The sequence below is a fragment of the Marmota marmota genome, unplaced genomic scaffold (genome assembly GCF_001458135.2).
Source record: "Marmota marmota marmota unplaced genomic scaffold, marMar, whole genome shotgun sequence".
NCBI classification, from domain to species: Eukaryota; Metazoa; Chordata; class Mammalia; order Rodentia; family Sciuridae; genus Marmota; species Marmota marmota.
The window spans coordinates 100,992-124,361 of NW_026006719.1; the positions used below are offsets into that span (position 1 = coordinate 100,992).

General features: G+C 30.9%; 1 protein-coding gene across 4 annotated transcripts in view; it reads right to left on the reverse strand.

Annotated features, from left to right (window-relative positions):
• Positions 1-5,930: 5,930 nt before the first annotated feature.
• LOC107133586 (zinc finger protein 420-like) overlaps positions 5,931-23,370 on the reverse strand; it is a 21,868-nt gene continuing 4,428 nt past the window's right edge. The window contains exons 2-4 of one of the 4 annotated variants that reach the window (XR_007345324.1): positions 15,038-15,164; positions 11,763-14,536; positions 5,931-10,557 (exon numbers count right to left, since the gene is read on the reverse strand). Coding sequence is in view for 1 of the 4 variants with exons in the window: in XM_048797656.1 (XP_048653613.1) it covers positions 10,001-10,557; positions 15,038-15,164 (684 nt within the window). In the remaining 3 variants the exon portion in view is untranslated. Of the gene's footprint in view, positions 10,558-11,370; positions 14,537-15,037; positions 15,165-21,777; positions 22,402-23,370 lie in introns of those variants that run through there. The other 3 variants (XR_007345325.1, XM_048797656.1, XR_007345326.1) reach the window with 3 other exon arrangements.

The window sequence follows — 23,370 nt, forward strand, 5'->3', positions numbered from 1 at the left end:
CATGCACTGATCCATTCAATTAGTATGTATAGTCCCAAACAGTGAGTTGTGGTTAAATGGTATGTTATAGGCAAAGTGCCTACTTTTCATATGACTATTTTGATGTTTTACCACAGACAAAACTGAACTGAAAACATGCAGTATAGAACATAGGCTTAAAACATCAGTTTTCAATTAAGAATACATCCTAGAAGATTTTCTTAAAATATAAATCTATAAATGCTAAACTCTTATTTGGCCATTCATCTTCTCTCCTTGGGTATTTCATATAATTATTCAAGGAACATACAGTCTTAAACATTGTGCTTTCATGTTGACCATCTTGAATGTCAAGATAAGATTCAACATATTTTAACTTTATGAACCATAAAAATTTAATGACCATCAACTGTGTGAAAACGCTAAGGCTAGACTCTGGGATGAGGAGTTCGTTAAGCCACTGTGCATTTTCTAGCTTGCATGGTAATTGCTCTTAAATTTAGAAACTGTGTGATTACCAAGAATTTCTAAAAAAATATCCTATAATTAGAAAGAATCAAATAACTGCAAATTAGTCATATAAGCATATATTACATTAATACATCTGAATAAATTAAGCATGTGAGATCACAAAACAAAAACAAGGACCTAAAACTCCTCACACAGCTATGAAAAGTGCTGTAATTACAAAGCAGAATAATTTTCTTTTAGGTCCAAAGCATGTGGTTTCAAAGTCCTGTAGCTAATAAATGTCTGTACGTTCTTTATTCCAAATTTATTGCTGTGCATGCATTATTATAGTTTGTTTGAAGGATTATGTTTTGATCCAATGTTTCATTTCAAACAACTGTCTTAAAAGTACTAAGAATTTTTTCTTGTAACATTCATCACTAATTGTATTAGTACCATAGTTATATGGTGAATTTTGAGCCTGCAGGAGAAGTTTATTTAAAATTTTAAAATTCTGTGTCACTGAAAAGATAGAAGATATTTAGCTGACCTCATTGTCTAGGAAATAGGAATATTTGAAAGAAATTATTTTCAGGTATTTGGTCATTTGAGGTACTGATCTGTGTATAATAAGTAAAATTTAATTGTATTTGCAGATTTATGGAACTATGCTTCAAAATAAATGTGCCTCGAGAGAGAATATTAGTGTATTTAGCTTCTACATCTATGTCTAGAAAATTTACATAATATCATAAAAATTACATGATTTGTGTAGAAATACTAGTCAATGTATCTTTATAGTATTTTGCATGGATTTGGTATTTTTGCTTCAAATATATTTTGTCAAAAATAAACAGAACTTGGTCATAAAGCTTCTTCTAGACCTTTGACCAAGTCTTGCTTTATTCCTCTTAGTTTATGTACCTTCTTACCTGAGGTATCTTCTTTTCCCACGTGAAATTAAGTATGAAGTGTGCTGCCAAGTATTCTGCTCTTTGGAAAGAGGTTTTTTTTTTTTTTAATTTTTCAAGCTAACCCTGAAAGATACTGTGCAATGGTGTCATTTTATTTCAGTTTACTTCTAAATAAAGCTAACTCATACTTATTTCTAGTAAAATTTTGATAAATGTTGGCAAATTTCCTCTTCTATCTGATTCAAAAAAGGAACATTTTTCCAAAGAAAAATGAATAGGTGTTGTATCACTTCTTTGCTCTGAAATTGATTTGTGTTTTCTGAGAAAGAGTACAACATCAGTGACTATCTTCTTGGTTAGTTATTTGCTTAGGTATTGGTCACACTCTAAAAGTGTGACCTCAGGGGAAATGCCAAGAAAGATAGAGTAAAATAAGTAGAAGCCATCAATTGACTATACTTTTGTAACTTAAGTAAGGTTTTTGAAGTACTATATGACTTGCATATATATCTGGCTTCCATTTAAAATCAAAATATAAAATTCATCTTTTTTTATGTATCACCAATAAACTTCTAAAAATAAAATTTACACCTTTTTTTCTAATCCTGTTCATGATTTGTCTATTTTCTTGATTATATGAATTTTTATAACTGATACTAACTTGATAATCTGTATCATTTCCTGGTTTACAAACCCTTATTTATTTTTGTCTCTTTTTAGTTATAGTTGGCCTCCAGTAACTAAGGGAAAGACCCCTTTCTGTCTGCTCCTCCCAGCCCTGCTCCAGCCTCTCAGCTTCCCAGACCCTCATGCAGTTGGTTGTAAATTCTTCCAGAATTTTTACTATTTTTCAAGACTTAAAAAAAAAAAAAAATTTAAAGTTTCTTTGCTGAGGTCAGGTGACCAAGGAATACCCACATCTTTTGAAGAAAATAAAACACAAACAAAAAAAATGGAAAAAAAAAAGCACAGAATCATCTTTAACCTAACTTTTTATATGATGTATCAGATCTCTGTAACTTTGTACACAAGATTCTGTGTTCAGTTGAATTTTAACTTCTTTTTGTATTTGAAGGGAGTGTGACTACTGAACTTGAAACTTTTTATTCCAAGTGTCTTGGTGGTTTCTGGTGAGGTTAAGTGGATGAGAGGGTTAAGGGAACGTGGGGGATTCTTTCCTATCCTAACATGAAGTTTCCCCCACAGTCTGCTCTCAGGTGCCGGACTTCAAGTTTTTTCTTACAGTGATATACTTTGATTATTCTTACTTCCCCTTTATCCATAAGTTTTAACAGCATTTTATCAAACTGCTCTTATTAAGAACAATTTTAAAAATATAGTTATATTTCACTTAACCAGTCTGCACTTATTGATTATGGTTTCACTCACATGCTATGCCTGTTTTTGGTGTCTGAAAAACAGACATATTATTTTTCATATTTTACCCAGTTTCCTACATGCATATACTGGAAAGAAAATCAGGTCTGGAAATATGCCATTTTGATTGAATGCTATAATCAAGAAAATAAAATTTAAATATGCTAAATATTTCTCCAGGATTGCTCAAGTAACTATGCTTAAAACAAAGAGAATTTCCTGAAAAGAAAAAACATGGTCAGGTTCAAGAAAGCAAAAATAGAACCCAAGTATTTATCACTAATGATAGATTATAGATGATAAATACAGAATAACCTCATGATTTAATGGAAAACTAGTATACAACCTGGTATTCTAAACTGAAGCAGACTGTCCTTTAATGATACATAAAAATAGATTTTTATAAATGATAAAATTCTAAAAAGCTGTTTTCTGTGCCTTATTTCAAAGAGAGTTACTCAATATAGAAGAAAAATAAAACAAAGGAAGCAGAGTTTGTGGACAGAAACAGTGGCTCTAACTACAGAGCTCTAGAAATTTATGCTGATTCTGCAGTAGATCTTGAAAATAGTTTTGTTAGCACACCTCAGTTTGACCTTTAGAATGATGGTTCAATAGAAATATTAGTTAGTGAGTAGTCAACTGATTGAATGTAGCAAAAGTTAAAAGATTCTAGTGATCTATTTTCCTCACCACACACAAAAAATGAATATTAGAAAATACAGAAAAAACAAAGTGATGAAAAAGAAAGAAAAAACTCACTAAACACAAATAATGGAAAGTCAAATTCTGCATATGAAACAAAATAAATTTTGCACTTTTTATAATATTTGATGGGATAGAAGAAAGTATTATTTATTTTTCTTGATGGGAAGAACATCCCTCCATGAGCAGCATTCATGTCCTGATATTGGATGTCAGAAAGGCTAATAAGTTAGAGAAATTAATCATTCTTACTTCTGGTGTGTGTTTTGCAATTAAAACTATTTTAAAATCAATTTTGTGATAATCCTTACTTGTTTTTAAACTTCATAAATTTTGTGTAAACAAAGAATGCAACACATAATTATTTTTAAAAGAGAATAACTAACTGATGAAGCATGAACACAGGGACTTGTAACTATTAAAAAAATAGAGTGGGGTGTGGTGGTCTTTACAGATGCTGATACTCAAAAATAATGAAGAGTCCAATGTAGATTAAGCAGGAAATTACAGAACACATATCGTTATGACTACATAAATGATAATCAATTAAACACTAAAGCCTTTTAATATTTGACTCATTAGGCCTAAAGAGAAAGAAGTGGTCCTGTAAGCTAAATTGGTTTTCCTCTCTCCTTGCAATTGGAAAAAATAATGGGAACACCTAATACATTGTGAAGGGTCTTCTATGTATATATTTCAAAATTATGGTCAATATCATACAACTAGTAGTAAGTATGGCTAAATTTAGTTTCCTTTTAGAACTTCATAGTTGGAGATAGAGTGGATGCTGCTGATTTCGGTGTAAATTGTGGAAACTACTGTTTTATATAGCCTTGGGGATTGAACCCAGGGATGCTTTATCATTCATATATATTCACAATTCTTTGATATTTTACTTTGAGACCTGCTCTCAGTTACCAAGGCTGGGCTTGAAGTTGGGATCCTTCTGCCTCAGACTCTATGATTTTTGAGATTTCAGGTATGTACCACCACATCAGGCCAGGACACTACCTTTTATTTTTTTACATGAATCTAATAATCAAAACTATTTTAAATATTCCTGCCTTTTCTTTTGTGTAAAATATTCAATACTACCTATCCAAATTGATTTTCACCATCACATTCTTTTTTTCAAAAGGCCAATCTTCATGTTGTGTAGTTATACATTTTTTGACCCTAAAAAGATATACTCAATAGATTGTATTCTGAGTTAGCAAGTCAATTTTATATGTGTTTTAGAAAAACAAATTGTGATAAATTGTTCTGGTCATGCTCTTTATAGAAGTACCTTCCTTTTAGTCATAATCAAAAGAAAATAGGATGAAATTTAGTAAAGTCAAAAGCTAAGATCCAACAGTTGGCTAGTTGTTTCAACCAGATGTTTATGATTTGTTTCTCTTTTAAATTTCTTATTCTGATTGCTCTGATGGCTTTTCCTATGATGTTTAATAGTCAGCTCACTTTAAAAGCACTAGTTTATGTGAAAATTAGATTCTAAGGGAAACAAATATCTGAAACAAATTAATATTACTCAATGTTTCTCATGATTCCTCTTACCATTCTGGAATTGCAATTCATAGAGCTTTATGTGACTTCCATTCCTCACTATATTTCACTAATCAGCACATGCAGAAATAATTTCTCAACAAATTTATATTAAATAAGTAGCAATTTAGAGAAAATCAGATATAGTTCACACCTGTGAAATTAAAACAATATATGTGGCACTTTGCCAAAGAATACTTGGCATATTCAAATAATAAAATGAAAAATTATTGATTTCCTTTATGTGATAGGACCTTTATTGTCGTGTTGTTTAAAAAAAATTGACAGTTTCCTTATGAAAAAATAGATGTTATTTTTTAACATGGATTTTACTTGAATTTTTTTTTTAATTTTACCCATTTATCTTGAACACTGAGAAGGTATTTCTGCGGTCAAACTGAGTGAGATACTGATCAATCAATTTTATTTTCAACTAATGTTGTAAAATTCATCTCTGAAACATTTGAAATAGTTTTCATTTTATATAACAGCATCATGCACACTCAGCACAAGAAAAGGTTTCTCATTAATTTCGGTATCAATACTGGGTTAGGTACATTGAAAAGATGTTGAGAAAAATACATCTATAATGGTGGAATCTCCCAATTCTTTGTTTTTATTTTTCCTGTGGTGCTTCTTTTATTGATATTAGTATGTTAACTTTAATTTGAATTGTCCATACAGTTTCTTAAATCATAAGACCCTTAGAATTGAGGAAATCACATATAGAATGTTTATTCCACAAACTGATATAAGATTCAATGAAAGACTTCAGCATTATTAATGTACATTTTATCAAAATTCCATTAAGTAACAATGTGAGATAAAGTATTAAAATTTTAACAATGAACTATAGGCACCCTAAGCAAGTATGTAGTGTTCCAATTATTCATTTACTGAACTTCTTTAATTCATAATATAATAGTTGATAAAAAACCACACATCAGGGTGTCTGTTTTTAAAAAAAATTGCTTGGTGAATTTCTAACAATGCAGCATGCAATTTGTATTTATTATTGGTTCATCATACCCACATTTTACCCACATAGTAAGATTGTTATAATATTCAATAAGTTGTAGCTAAAAACATGAAAAACCACATAACATAATTAACAAATTATATAAATGCTCTTATTATTTCTTCATCCTTCCCAGAAATATTTATCAGGAATTTACTATATGCTAATTAAAACTTAGTTTATCCTAATTATTTCAGATATTTCAAAAAAAAACTGCAAGACCTCATTTGAAAAGGGTAATATAGACTTCAGAAGTAACTACTGTTTCTCTAGTAAATAATGTGTATAGAAATCTGCTAAGGTCTTGGGGTATGCAAATATATTTGGGATGCATCAGAGAGTGCATATGAAAAAAAAAACATACTATTTATCATGTTATATAAGTGAATGAAATATCATACCAAAAGGTTAAAAAAATTAACTTTGGGGAAAAAAAGCAGAAGGGTACACTAGTATTTGAAATAAGGTAACAATAATTTTTACTATAATTAGTTGTTTCTGGGTCTCATTTCACTCTTTTCTTTAATTATCTATCCATTTTTTTAATTACCCCTATAAGTGTTATTGGAAAATATTGGCATTCAGTGAATAATGCCACCAATTTTCTGTTCTGCAATTTTAAAGAACTATTTCAGATTTATTGCAATGAATAGTTTTATTTAAAAGTAACAGTAGGTTTTCAATGTAGAAATTACTAAAATAAATTTGGGTGTTCTCAAAAAGTATATAACAACCATATTTGATGAACTTTGTGTCATAGTGTATAAGAAAAGTTGCTTCCCTACCCAAAACCAGACATCATTGGAATAACCTTGTGTAGTATCAGCATATACAAGTTTAGATGAGGACTTTTGATTCTTTTCTATTTTACTTCCCACCTACATCATGGCTTATTTTTTATAAGCAAATTTCTATGCTTGTTAAACCTCTCATATATCTCAGAATTCACTAGGAGTGATCCATGACAATCTAGAAACAAACATATGTGAGATAGTGTATATATTAATATATGAAGAAGTTCAAGAAAATATTGATCTGCTCAAGAGATGGTGCAGCAACTATAAAGAAAGCTAAAAATTGAAATTGAAAGATAATACTCACAAGAATTTAAAAAAATCATGTAGTCTTTGGAAGCAGATTTTTTAAGTAGGAAGCTCTTGAGACTGATGTTCACTGCATCTTTCATATGAATATTTGCTCTCATTTTGAGGGCCACCAGATTTTATCCAGTACACTTTTGACTTGATATAGCATATTCAGAAAGCCCACCATTCTCTTTATAAACCTACGCATGGTATATTATACATACATTGAGTTTTTGCACAGACTTTTACCTTCTTTTAATATACCTAGCCCATTAGTCTTGTCACATTCAAATTTATTCAGTCTTCATTAATTAGTGTAATTAAATTCCCTATTGTCCTTAAAATAAAATCTCCCCCTAAAATAATTTCTATATTCTAAATCATTTTATTGTAGTATCTAGAATCTTTATAAGTACTAACAAATGACATTCTATGTCTCATTTTACCATTGTCTTTCTCATATTACTTCCATTATTAATTGAGTATGTTCATGTGTTGGGAACTTACTTTCCAAAGGGAGAGAGTTGGGAAATAGTAGAATGGTTAAGAAGTGAGATCTAGTAGATTGTGGTTAGATCATTGGGGGAGATGCCCTTGGAAAGGGTTAATAAAATTTTAATGGGACACAAGATAGTTCCTATTAAAGCAGATTAATAAAAAAGAGCAAATCTTCTTACTGGATTTCTCTAACTTCTTTCTTTTTATGTTCTCTATAACTCTCAAATGAGCCCTCACCATAATGCCATCTCATGTGTAATGCAGATAAACGGGCTTTCACAGGAACTGAGAAGATTCTGGTACAATGCACTTAAGTCTTCAGAACTATGTACTCAAAAAATATTTTTTAAATTAATTAATTTATATATTTATTTATTTATTAGTTGTAGTTGGAAAAAATAAATTTATTTTATTTATTTATGTATTTTTATGTGGTGCTGAGGATTGAACCCAGCTCCTTGCATGTGCTAGGTGACCACTCTACCACGGAGCAAAAACTCTAGCCCCTCAGAAAATAATTTTATGCATTTATATCTCTTTTTATATATTGGTATGTTTCTGATATTTTTCTATAGCATTATAAAACAGACTAAAAAAAAAAAACAAAATAAAATGACTTTGAGTCTATGGCCTCTTACTATGAGAGTGAGTAGAACATCTAAGGCTACATTTTAAAAGCCCTGGTATAGTTTAGATGCTAATAGCTTAGCATTTATGATTCTTACATTTTTTATTTTTCAAAGATGATATCTTGTATTTCTTATATTCCTCACGGTGCTTAGGTAAATGTATTGCCATTTACATTGGGACTCAACTATGTGGAATTGATTCTGTTTAGTAAAGCAAAAGCAAAAGTGGCTCCTTAAAATATAGCAAAGACTCTATGAGAATGCTTTGATTTTTAATGGGAAGAATTGCTACTGATCATAGAGGAAATTTAAATACATGGCTACATTTTGATGATACCCATTAATCAGAAATGATCTCAACTGACTAGATCAAAATTCAGCCTCAGCAACTTAGTGTGGTTTCAAGCAACTTAGCAAAACAGTCTCAAAATTTGAAAAAGTAGAGAGAGGGCTTAGGAATGTGGCTCAGTGTTTAAAAATCCCTAAATATAAACTGAAATACAAAAATAAAATACAGTTTGAAATGTTACAATTCAGTGTTAATCATAAAAAAATAGATTTCATATAATTCTTTTCTTCAGTATTCAAAAATGAAAATAGTAATTTTTGATTTAGAAAACAAAAATTACATGCTTTTAAAGATGAGGTTTCTGCACTATGCATGTATGATATTTATGACTGATATTTCTACCAAATAACTTGATAATGCTTAAAAAATTTAAAAAGTTAAAGACAACTACTTATTTTCTATATTTAAATGAGTAATGTCTTTTACTGATCCTCATATACATCAAGGTGCAATGTATACATAATGACTTTACTATACTCTCACATTTGTCAAAGTGTTTATTATAAATTATTCATTTTTATATAAGGCATACATTTTGGACAAACTCTGTTCAATGTTCACTACTGGTATGAGTTTTCAGATGTTCAATAAATTTAAAATTTAAATAAGTTTTCAAAATATTATTTAACTTTTTAGGGTTTCTGGGCATAATGAATTCTCCAAAAATCAGTAGTGTTTAAGAAACATTTAGTTATGACATGTATTTTTTTCCATTTGTATTTTCTTTAACCAGTATTGAGTGCTGAGTATTGGTGAATAAATTTTGGAGGCATTGTCACATTGTCAATTTTCACATTTCAAAACTTTGTCTCTTCTATGATTATTGTGGTGAGTATTAGATTTCGACTCTTTCTTAGAGGAATGGTACGATGGTCTCATTTGTAAGGCTTCTCTCCAATGTGTTTTCTCTGATGTCTAGTAATGCATGATATATAATTTAAAAAGTTTCTACATTCTCTATATTTATGTGTTCTTTCTAGAATAAATAGCTGAGTGGTGAAAAAGAATTGATTTCTTATTAAAAGCTTTGATACATTGTTTTCATTTGTACAGGTCCTTTTCTGCATAAATTCTGTTGTTAATGAGGGTTAGTTTTTCTTTAAAAGTATTGTCACTTTATTTACATTTCACATTCACCAGGGTGTCTTCTGCTGTGGTGAATAAAGTTTTATTTTTTATTAAAAGTTTTGCCACTTATGCACATTTGTAGGGCTATTCTCCAGTGTGAATTCTGCTGTGGCGAATAAGGCCTGTTTTATGGCTAAAAGCTTTGCCACATTCTTATATTTGTAGGGATTTTCTCCAGTATGAATTATGTTGTGGCAAATTAGCGTTGATATTTGAGTAAAACCTTTGTCACATACTTTTTCATTTGTGAGGCTTCTCTCTAGTGTGAGTTCTGCTGTGGCAAATAAAATGTGATTTTTCAACTGAAAGCTTTGCTGCATTCTTTACATTTGTAGGGCTTCTCTCCAGTGAGTTCTTCTGTGGCAAATAAGGTTTGAGTTTTGACTGAAAGCTTTGCTACATTCTTGACATTTGTAGGGCTTCTCTCCAGTGTGCATTCTGCTGTGGTGAATAAGGCCTGTTTTATGGCTAAAAGCTTTTCCACATTCTTTACATTTGTAGGGCTTCTCTCCAGTGTGAATTCTTCTGTGGCAAATAAGTTTTGATTTTTGACTGAAAGCTTTGCCACATTCTTTGCATTTGTAGGGCTTCTCACCAGTGTGAGTTCTTCTGTGGCAAATAAGGTCTATCTTTTGACTAAAAGCTTTGCCACATTCTTTGCATTTGTAGGGCTTCTCTCCAGTATAAATTCTATGGTGGTGCACAAGTTCTGAATTATTATATGATTTCTGGTGTTTACTCTCACTTGAAGTTTTCCATATTTTCTTTTGTTGTAAATAGTCAATATTACACCCTCTATATTTTCCACTTATCACTTTGTGAAATATATGTTTTATGCCCTTTTCTGGTGAATATTCTTGGGTATCTTGAGAATTCATGGCTGAAATAAACAAATTTTTTTAAAAAAAACACAATACCTACTAGAGTGGGATAAATATACTTTGCATACACAACATGAAATTAAGGTAAAATAAGTACATCAGGAGTGTAGCAGAGTAGTACTTTCAAAGTCATCATAAATTCAAAAATATATCAGTTCAATAAATATGTACAGACACAGGGGCTGGGGATGTGGCTCAAGCGGTAGCACACTTTCCGGGCATGCGTGCGGCCCAGGTTTGATCCTCAGCACCACATACAAACAAAGATGTTGTGTCTGCAGAAAACTAAAAAAATAAATATTAAAAAATTCTCTCTCTCTCTCTCTCTCTCTTTCTCTCTCTTTAAAAAATATACAGATAATTACCTTGAAAATATTACCAAAATTATTTTAGAGACCACAGTATCTAAGAGGAGTACATCATTAAGAAGAGTAATATAATAAAGAGAAGGAAAGTATGTTACTTTTATCATCCACAGCCTTTTGTCCTTCATAAGATAGCATTACGTATTTAGGAAATATCTACTAGCTACCTTCACTCTCAGTAGAATAAAAGAAATGTAAAACATATACAAACATTTGTGGCTTTTTCAAAGAGTGTTCAAAAACTGATTTTTGTCTACGATGACATAGAGATATAAAAATAACCAGTAGATTTTGAGTGATAATACCACAAATAGTCAACAAGGGTAAAGAGGCTATGGACTTTTAATAAGAAATATGAACAAAAAAATTATTAAGAAAAATACACATATATGTCTATTAAATTTTCCATAAAAACATTTTAAAAGACTATAAAAATCTTGTATAGCCTATGCCATAATACATGGATGAAGTCAACACATGACAATCAAGTAAATAAATTGATTTTCATATTTTTAAAATCATGTGATATGATGATTTATTTAATTGACAAATACAACTTTATTTACTAAATATATTATGGTATTTTATACTATATATAAAAGGTAAAATGACTAAACAGAATGAATTAACACAATAATTATTTCTTATACTTATCAGTTTTGTTCTTACAAGGTATTGTATTCCTTCTACTAGTATTTATGAAGAACATAATACACTCACCATTTGGTAAAACAAAACTCTTGACCCTCTTATGCTCAATAAAATAAAAATATGGAGACTTTGACTATAATGTCAACCCTACACAAAACACAGTACCTGGTGAGCATAATTTTACTCACCAAATTTTTGACTTCCACATGTCAATCAAATAGTCCTGCAACTTAATCTCTGCCATCCACATTTCACTTAATGCAAATCCTGAATGTATTCCTTAAAACACTTTATAGGACAAAATATTTTCATTACTAAATAATAATAATATACAAGCACAATATTTTTACTCATTTGATCATTGATGGGCACATACATTGAGTCCCTACCTTTAATACTGAAAAAATGTTTGCAATAAACAGAAAAGCAGAGGTATCTCTTCAATTTTCTGATTTAATTGAATATGGATACATATTTTGTACTGGCATTTCTGAATCTTTAGGTCATCCAACTTTTAATTTTTCATGTGTGGTTCTTGAGATTAACCCCCCAAATTTGATATCACTGAACTACAACACAAGTCTTTTTAAAATTGTTTTAAACATGCTGTTACCACCTTTCTGTGACTTCCCTCAAACATGAAGTACTTTTGAATGGCCCACAAATTACCAAATATTACAAGGATACAGCACTGTTCTTGCATATTTTTATTTATTTAAAAGTTTTTATACTTTTTTTTCCAAAATGGACTATATAATCTACTGTTGGCTCCTTTAATGAACAAATAAAAAATAGTACAGCAAATATAAACAAAGAGAAACATGGCTTAATCCAAGTAACAAGATAAGAAAAAAAAACATTAAGAACTGAACATTAGGATACTGACAGTTATGAATTACTCAAAGAACACTAAATAACTATTTAAAGAAAGTTTAAAGAGTAAAATTGTGAAAAAAATATTAATATATTTAGGCACAAATTGTGTATGTGAATAATTCTTTAAGAATAAATGACAGGGGGATTCCTATTGTGCAAAGCTAAAATTCTACCAATATGAGAGAGGCTTATCAAGCATGACCAAGGTTAAGTCTAAACAACTTGTGAAACACTGTAAAAATTAAAAACCTATAGAATATAGAAAGGGTATCTCTCTCTCTCTAAGCATGCCACAATAAAAAGCTATGATCCAGAAATTAAATAATTAATCAAAATAGAAAAAAATATGAAATATAGAAAACAACTTGCAAAGTAGAATTATTATGAGCTATTCACTTCAAAATATTTATGATCATCAATGCATTATTGCAAGTAACAAAACAAAAGAATTGAATCTTTAATATATATATATATGATTCCACCTTATCAGCATGGCAAGATACTATGCTTTTGATCACATGGGGAAAAGCATAGACTGTTAAACTTATGCCAACATGTTCTTTTTGACTCTAGCTTGATGCATGAAATATAGCAATTATAAATGTACATCAGGGACTTGACAAGCTTATTCGTAAAATTCATTTAACCCTGGAAGAGAAGAGTCCCTCCAAACAAGAGAATAATCATTCTCCTCAAAAGAGGAGAAACATTAAAAGAGGAACACAAGATACTATAATTCCAGTTACATGGGGGAAATAAAACCGTTAACAGCCTCAGCTCAAAAGGTGTTGGCTCAAATAGGTTAGAATGTACTCTGGATAACTTAGTTACTGCTTTGATTGCTACACTCACTCAAAACTATGTAAATGTTTTGGTCTTAATAATAATGTTACCCTGTTTTTGTACACCCGCTGTGGGAAATTCAGTACTGTCAGATCCTGGACTTCTACAACCCATTACAATACCTTGACTCACTTGAATGAAATTGTTATATACCTGCAAAAATTTCTAATGGTACTCATTGTTGTCTTAGCAGAATAACTGTGTCCTTATCATCCACATAGTATTTAATAGGTCACCATCCTGTGCAATTTATTTACAAAAGATCTATTCTTCTTGATAAAAACTGTGATAATTGAGTGAACCTTCTCTCTAAGGCAGAATGTGATACTTTGATATTCTCCTTAGAGGGTTTCCTTGGACTAGTTCTATGGCCTTATGAAACTACTATGAAATTCACCTATCCTATCATAAAAAGTATTAGCCATGCCTCCATGGCTGTTAATATGCTTAATGAAGAACAAAAACAACATTGTCAAGCCATACTTGACATTCATGCTGCACTTGAGTGTCTGGTATTGTTACATCATAATGGATATCATAAGTTTAATAACATGTGTTCCTTCAATGTAAGTGATAATAGTAATTTTATTTCTAAAGAGTTAGATTACCTTAAAAATATCATTAATAAGGTCCAACAAGATGATTGATGTTTAGACTTGTTGGATTGGATAATTTCATGTTTACTCAATTTGATCTGGGTCAAAAAATATTTAGAGGTGGATATTTACTGATGTTGGCACTTGCTGTTGTGTATGGCTGCCTTATTTTTTGCCCCCACCAGCATTAACAAGATAAGTAATATTATTTTTTCAAAAGGTATTAAAAAAGAAGGGGAGGCTGTAGGTATTCTGACCATGGAAATAGACAGGAAAGTGTGGGGGTGATGATAACTGGCACCCTGAGTTCCACAATAGTAATGCCTAGCAGTTTCTCCCTGAAGCTATTAAGACAACTCTACAGGTGCACTATCTAGTTTCTGTGGTAATGTCCTTAGGGAGAAAGGGATCTATGTTTGTAGTAACTGTACCTTATCTTGGTTAGCTATCACTTGGGGTTAAAATAACACTAGGTTAGAATGTAGTCATGGTAACAGAAGCTATGATATTTTGGGGTATACAATGTACAGCCGGGATGAGGAGTGGCCAGTTTTTTTTTTTCTTTTTTCCTTTTCACTGTATGTCTCTCTCTTCTGTTTGCTTCTTTACAGGTTTCCTCACAAGATTTGTAACAGATCATGCTGGCCCTCAGAACAAAAGGTAAGTTTTGGTCATTAGTCTGAATAAACTGGGACATCACTAAAGAAGAAAACAGAGGACTACAAAGGATTTGAAAATGTAATAAATGTAGGGTAGTATGTGTTCAATGATTACAATAAAAAGAAATAAAGCTAAGCTTCTGAAATTTTTTTTCTGCTGAATAACTACTCTGTCAACATTTTTTAGTTTTGTTTTCTCCATTTGAACGTCTCAACTGTGTCCCCTGCTATGTTAGGCTACAATAGTTTACATCATTAAATTATGCTAGGTAAAACTTATCTAAAGTGAAAGATGTATAACACACCAAGGAAGAGATTAAAGAGCAAAATAATATATATTAAAGAATAAAATATCTATATTAAAAATGCCCTTTTTCTTTGAAACAAAAATCTGAAACTCATTCTTATAGAGAAGTTCCCAGAAGATACAACAGAAGTAAATAAAATAATAATTATTAATTAAAATTTTTAAAAGGAAATTAAACTTACCAAGGAAGGTAAAGTTTCTATAGTTCTCTAACATCACATCTTTATATAAGTTTTTCTGAGCAGGCTGAAGGCATTCCCACTCCTCTTCAGTAAAATCAATGGCTATATCCCTGAATGTTAACAGTATCTGAAATAAAAACAGATAAATAAATAACACATTGACCACATGAATATTTGCACAGTTTGCAAGGTAATTGAAGTTGAAATGAGAGTTAATAAATTATCATGTAGGTGGTGAGTTGGAACACAATGATACTTTATCTACTTCTGCAGATAAACTGATTTAAGTTCAAAAAAGTATATATATTCTGCATTTATGAAACACAATGTAAAACTCAGGCATTACCACAAAAATATATATTTTGTGATTTTTTTATATAATGATCTAAACTGTACATATTGTTCAGATGAGAAAATTATGGTAATTAAGAAAGGGAATCCTCAAATTTTAATTGTACAACCACTAATCAGAGATTTACTAAAGTGTAGAATCTTATTTGTTATTTCTCTAATGGAGCTGGCTATTCTGAATATGTAGTGAGATGTCTAGTAATTCCAATACCAATGGTATGACAGAATTTTTGAAATGTAACAAGGTAGGTAGACCACTTAATGGAAATATTTAACAGTGAATTCAAGTTCAAATATTTTATGGTATTTATGTATGTTATTAATATAAAGAATAGCAATAACAATCCTGTTTGGATTTTCCTTTTTATACTTTTAACAATTTATAACATACAAAATAATTTATACATTTATATAAAAACTTTGATTGATGTATATATTGTATGATGTTTATAATAGAATATACATATAGCTTTTCAAACAAATATAAATTTTTTATTGGTTCTTTCTAGTTTTACCTGATAGTAAAATCAATTTTATGGCATTATGCAAGCATGGGATATATCTTATCCTAATTAAAATCCTATTCTTGTTGGTAGCTATCATGGTAGGATATATATCTTTAATATTTCTATCCCCTTCCCTTTTATTTATTTATTTATTGTTTACCATTGTGCAATCTACTGCTCATTGCTGGTTCCCACCAGAGTCAGTGCAGCCAGTTTCAACCAGACTCACTATCCAGTCTCAAGATTTCTCTGCACACTCATCATTTACTGTATTTGTAGGAACCAAGTGTCCTCCCTATAAATCACAAAGTACGCATACAGAAGAAAAAAAATCAGGTTCACTGAACATAAGTGAGGGAGCCTAGAAATGGATACCCACACTGGCAGGCTTCACACCAGATGGTCAAAACTTGCTTCTCTTTACTGAATGTGTGTGGATTGGACAATGCTTATATAAGGGCTCTTGATGGGACACAGCTTATGTCTTCATATGTTCAATCTGAGCCTAGTGAGTTTTTTTAGTGACAGGAGATAACCTCAAATCCACAAATAAATGATGTCACAATTGTAGGGTCTTATCTGTACATTTAATTCTTATTTCTTTTGAAGCTCTGGGAATTGAAATCCAGTTCCTCAGGCTACAGCTATTTTAAGGCAAGGAATCATTGGAGAAGTAAAATCTAGCCAACCCAGAAAAACATTTTATTTGTAGATTATACATGTAAATATATTATTTATGGATGGAAATAATACAGTGACAATCCTGTAAAATTTTAGTTAACATCTCTTGTATGGAAACATATTGAACATTAAAATTATATAAGGTCAAAAAATAATTTTTTTAGAATTTATATAAAAATATAAAAATTGAATTTTATAGCACAACACAAATTATCCACTATGTGAAAATTACCATTATGTGACTAAAATATTACTAATGAAGTATATGTATTTTTGGAATAGCACCATCAAACTATGTCAAGACTTCAGAAAATTGCAGTTCACTACCATATTTGAGCGTTATGCTTGTCCTGAGTTCAGGAAGATGAAGGACATGACCATTTCTTTATATGATACAGGTTAAAGATACATTTTTTTTACTAATATTTCTCCTAAGATATAAAAATCTAGAGAGAAACTGCCCTGAGTGAGGGCAGGGAGATTCAACAAGAAAGTGTATGATGTGTGATTTTGTGTGTGTGTGTGTGTGTGTTTTCCCCAGATCCAAAAATTTGAGTCTATTATTTAAATTGATTAATGGAATATTCCTTATTTTATGGCATGTCCTTAGACCCAATGGCCTATCTATAACATTTTCCTTTAATTCCTAGGATGAAAGCCCCTTAAGAAAGTGGAATTGAAATAAAGATGAATTGTGTTGTTATGAATGATGTCATACACCTCTAATCCCAGGTAAAGGATTTGAAATTTTGATTCTTTAGGAATACTACTAAAGCACAAAAAAATAGAAACAAGTGTCACTAAATGGAATGAATTCAAACTGAAAAGATTCTTCTCAGCAAAAGAAACAATCAGTGAGGCAAAAAGTGATACCAGAGAATGGGAGCAAATTTTTACCACATGCACATCAGATAGAACCCCTAATTTCCAGGATATATAAAGAACTTAAAAAACTTAATGCCAAAAAAGAAATTTCCCAATCACTAAATAAAATGGGCTAAGGAACTGAAGAGACACACTTCTTAGAAGATAAACAATCAATCAATCAATAAAAAATGTTCAACATGTCTAGCAATTAAAAAATTGCAAATCAAGACTACTCTAAAATTTAATCTTAGTTCAATAAGAATGGCAGTTATTAAAAATACAAGCAAAAATATATGTTGGTGAGGATGTGGGGAAAAAGGCCCACTGTTACACAGTTGGTAGGACTCTAAATTGGTGACACCAATGTGGACAAAGAATAAAGAGATTCCTTAGAAAACTTTGAAAGAAACCAAAATTGACCCAGCTATCCCACTCCTCAGCTTAGACCAACAAGAGCTAAAAACAGCATAATACAGTCACATATCCACATTAATGTTTATAGCAAAACAATTCACAATAGGTAAACTATAGAACCAACCTATATGCTCTTCAATAGATGAATAGATAAAATATGGTCTATGTACACAGTGAAATATTACTGAGCATTAAGAGAATAAAATTATGGAACTGGGAAGTAAATGGATGGAGTTGGAGAATATCATGTTAAGGCAAATAAACCAATCCACTAAACCAAAGACTAATGTTTACTCTGCTAAGTGGATCCTGATCCACAATGAGGGAAGTGGGAGGGAGCATGGAAGAAATAAAGAAACTTTGAATAAGACAAAGGGGAGGGAGGTGATGGGAGATGGTATAAAGGTAAGTAAGATGGTAGAATGAGATGGAAATATTTTGTACACAAAGTAGTGTTACATGGGTTTTGTAATTATACTTTCTGTATAAGAGAAATAAAATTTTTTACTCCACTTGTGTACTATGAAGTGAAATGCATTCTTCTCTAATAGCAAGTTAAAAAAAAAGTTAATTGATTTTTAAAAAATCAGGAAAGAGACTTGCCTTCCCCTAGATCTATATATAAATGTATATATGCATATATTCTATATATAACATGCATATATTTAATATATATAATTTATAAACAATTTTTCATATTTTAATCGATTTTTTAAATAAATGACAACAGAAACATTACAATTCTTATACCATGTATAGAGCACAATTTTTCATATCCCTGGTTGTATATAAAGTATGGTGATACCAATGTGTGTCTTCATACATGTACTTTTGATGATGAACTATATTACATTCCACCAATCTTGCTAATCCCCTGCCCCCTTTCTTTTCTTCTCACCTCTCTTCTTTATTGAGAATCCATGTATTTCTCTCATGCTCCCCTTCCCTACCCCATTATGAGTCAGCCTCTTTATATAAGACAAAACTTTTGAAATTTTTTTTGAATTGCCTAGCATCACATAGCATTATTTTCTCGAATTCTATCCATTTACCTGCAAATGCCAGATATCATTATACATCTAGAAAACTCAAAAAGCTCCACCAGAAAACATCTAGAACTAGTAAATAAATTTAGCAAAGTAACAGGATATAAAAGCAACACCCATAAATTAAAGGCATTTCTGTATATTAGTGAAAAATCTTCTGAGAAAGAAATGACGATAACTACCTCATTTACAATAACTTCAAAAAAATAAGATACTTGTAAAGCAAGTTAATGAAAGAGGTGAAAGATATAAAAAGAAAAACTACAGAACCCTAAAGAAAAAAAATCAAAAAAGACCTTAGAAGATGGAAAGATCTACCTTGCTCATGAATAGGCAGAATTAATATTATCAAAATGACCATGCTAACAAAAGCACTATACAAATTTACTGCAATTCTGATCAAAATTCCAATGGCATTCCTCATAGAAATAGAAAAAGCAACCATGAAATTTATCTGGAAAAATAAGAGACCAAGAATACCTAAAGCAATCCTTAGCAGGAAGAGTGAAGCAGGTGGCATCACTATAACAGAACTTAAACTAGACTGCAGACCAATGGTAAGAAAAACAGCATGGCATTGGCAAAAAAAAAAAAAAAAGCAGACTGGAAGATGAATGGTACAGAATAGAGGACACAGAGACTAACCTACAAAATTACAATTATAATATATTAGACAAAGGTGCCAAAAACATGCACTGGAGAAAATATAGACTCTTCAACAAACCACTATCTCTCACCATGCACAAAACTCAAAGTGTATTAAGAACCTAGGAATTAAACCAGAGACACTGCATCTAATAGAATGAAACACAGGCTCTAATTTTCATCATGTGGGATTAGGCCCCAATTTCCTTAATAAGACACCTATAGCACAAGAATTAAAACAAATAATCAATAAATGGAATGGAATCAAACTAAAAAGTTTATTCTCAGCAAAAGAAACAATTTGTGAGGTGAAGAGAGAGCCTACATCCCAGAATGAATTTTTTACCCCTCACACATCAGATAGAGCTCTAATCTCTAAGGTACATAAAGAACTCAAAAAGCTGGGAAAATAATAATAATAATAATAATAATAATAATAATAATAACAACAACAAGAACAACAACCCAATCAAGAAATGGGCCAAGGATTTTAACAGAGAATTCTTAGAACAGAACATACAATCAATCAACATTTTTTCTATATATCTGATTGATTATGGTGCTCCCTTTACAGGGCCAAGTATAGTTCTGGTTCAGTTTCTAAGGAAGGGAGACATGAGCAAGAAATATTCTCAACTCTTCTTTATAAATTATCAAATACAATTTTCTATGTCATTTTCTAAACATAGCTGGACATAGGAAATACAGGCTTGAAGCAGAGAACATTTTTATTAGAAACACAGTGTAAAGGAAAGACAAAAAATTATTTGCACCACATTGAACCATAAGAGAAATGGAACCTGGAATTCAGAAAAGAAAGATTCATACTTTTATACTTGGGAATGTGGATGACATGGATGCCTAAAGTGAAAAGGTTATTACAAGCTTTTGAAAAAAAAATCATGTGAGTGGCAGATAATGGTTAACCAATTAGTATCTGCACAGTGTCTTCCAGGGGCTTTGTCAGCTGTGCACTACAGAACATACAGGTGTTCATAGCCTCCATGAAGAGCATTATTCATCTGTGCCCTCTAAAATTATTCGCATAGTACAGATGAAAAAAAACATGGGTATCTGGATACTAAATGGCAATTCAGCAGCCCACAGAAAACTACCCAGAGACAAAACTTATGAAATTTCTTCAAAGACCATCAATGTATTGTTAGCTCCTGACACAGGGATGGCAGTCTGGGGAAATATTATTTTCTCTCCATTTTGAAGAGAGTGCATTGAGAATACATTTCAGGGACAAGATAAATACTTTCTTTTTCATGTTAAGAAACTCTTCAGAAAACAGAGCTCACAAGACAGATTTCTTAGAAGGGTAAATGCCTAGAGATAACAACAACAACAAAAAAAAAATCTGTGGCCTTGAGTGACTCAGTAAGGAAATAAATCTAAAAGGCTTATTAGAAACTGAAAAGCACAAAAGTAACTATTTCTAAAAGTAAATATGTTCATCAGTTGCTATCTCCACAACATGTCATTAAGTAAACAACAAATTATGTATGAATATTTCTAGAATTGGCCAAATTTTATTCCATATGATATTATATTAAATCACAAAATCCAGACAATAGAATTTATGATTCACTGCCAAAAATATTACAGAAAGTTTTTTAAGGAGTGGATGTTTACTAAATATGTCATTTAACAATTTTATTACCATATGATTTTAAAGAAATTTATTCATTTTCCTGCAGCCATAGTGTAGAGAAATTTCTTATTTATTTTTCCTGTAGTAATTAAAAAAGATAAGCCCTAAAATCCACTTTAAATAACCTACCCTTACAATCATACAAGAAACCTATAATAAATGAAGAGTAAAGAAAAGAGTCAATTTTAAAGAATAAATTAAACCTTTCTTTTTCTTGAAATCAATCTCTAGCTGCATTTTGGATCCTTTTCTCATCTTTCCAGCCAAAAAGATATAAAGGACAGAAGTTTGAACTGCAAATTTATACTTGAGATATGTTTATTAACAATAAAAATTCAAAATTTTTAGAAATTTAAGAAATACAAAATAAAAACCCATCATGGGAACAATTAAGTAATATTGATGAACATTTAAAACAAATTAGTAATCATTAACTCAAAAAGAGTTTAAGTTAGTATCTATTTGTGGAAACTATTTTGCTATTGAATATACATGATACTCCCCATCACAGAGACTTACTGAAATTAGAGCAATTGTGATCATGATAACATATAAGTACGCAATGTTACTCACTCAAAAACTTGAAGCCCAAGGGCATGGCTCAATACAATATACATCTTGGAAGAGATAAATAATAATCTGTAGGAAAAATGGTCACTAGGGCCCGTCACATTTCATAATATATCCAGTTCAAAAAAGAGCATAAAATACTATATATAAACTTTACATAGTTGCCTTATGCAAGTGGTATTTCACATATGTACATTTTTAGAAACAAAATATGTAGAAGTTATGAGAAAATAAAAGTCACAAAAAGCACATAAAAGACTGAATTATACATCCCATGTATAGATGATAAAACTCATCATTACAAAGGTGATAATTTTCCCCAAAATTAACCCACAATATATCTCACCAAAATTGCTATGCACAAATATGAATATATCACAGTGAAGTCTACTTTTATGTGTATTCTATAAAACAATATTTTTTTTAAAAAAAGTATGAATAAATATATGATAGAAGAAAGTAGGAGAATAGGGAAAAGGGAACTACTGGATACTTAAGGGGAGCAAATCATATTTCATGTTTTACAGTTATGTCAAAATAAACCTGAATCTTAAATACAACAATAATGCAATAATAAAAAAACAAAAACAAGCTTTACGGGCTGGGGATGTGGCTCAAGTGGTAGCGCGCTCGTCTGGCATGCGTGCGGCCCGGGTTCGATCCTCAGCACCACGAACAAACAAAGATGTTGTGTCCGCCGAAAAACTAAAAATAAATAAATAAATTCTCTCTCTCTCTCTCTCTCTCTCTCTCTCTCTCTCTCTCTCTCCCCCTCTCCTCTCTCTTTAAAAAAACAAAACAAAACAAGCTTTACTTTAAATGAAGTAAGAAACCAAAGCATAAACTTTTAAAATTCATCTACAAAGTTATATGTAACTTTGGCCAAAAACCTTTTCAATTATAAGAGCAAAAAAAGAACTTATCATGACCTACTATGTATATATATTGTGAAATTATAATATTAAAATAATCATCAAAGAATCATGATATAAATAAGATCCCCATATGAATAAATATGTATGTAAAAACAGTATGCTTTATTGCAATAGCAAATTTTAGATTAAAAAAAAATAACAAAAATAATCTCAGCAACTTAGATAGGACCTTTCTCAAAATAAATTTAAACCTGTTAACTCCAGAGAAGTGCGCCAAGGTAAGTTTAGAGTGGAAAGTAGAAGCTTTATTAAAGGACAGTAGAAAAGACTTCTTTCTTCCCAGAGGAAAAAGGGGACCCAAGAGGTAGAATCCATGAAAGGTATTTTTTTAAAAAATAAGGTCTTTTTTAGCTTTTTTAAAGCTAAGGTCTTCCTTCAGCTATCCCACATTCCTGTCACATTGCTGTCCTTAGTTCTGTTATCTTGCACTTATGGAATGTAGGTGGGAAGGCCCAAAGAGTGGAGGACAGGTGGGCTGAAGGAGTAATCTGGGCAGGAAGGGCTTTTGGATTAGCATCTCCATGTTTGCTGTGAGCTGCTTCATTAAAATTTCCTTGGGATGGGCTCAGGGCCTTGGGGACATTTTCAATTCCCCTTTTCCTAGACTCCATTCTCAATATGGTGTTCATTCTTGATTTTACTGGATATTAGACCCAATTTA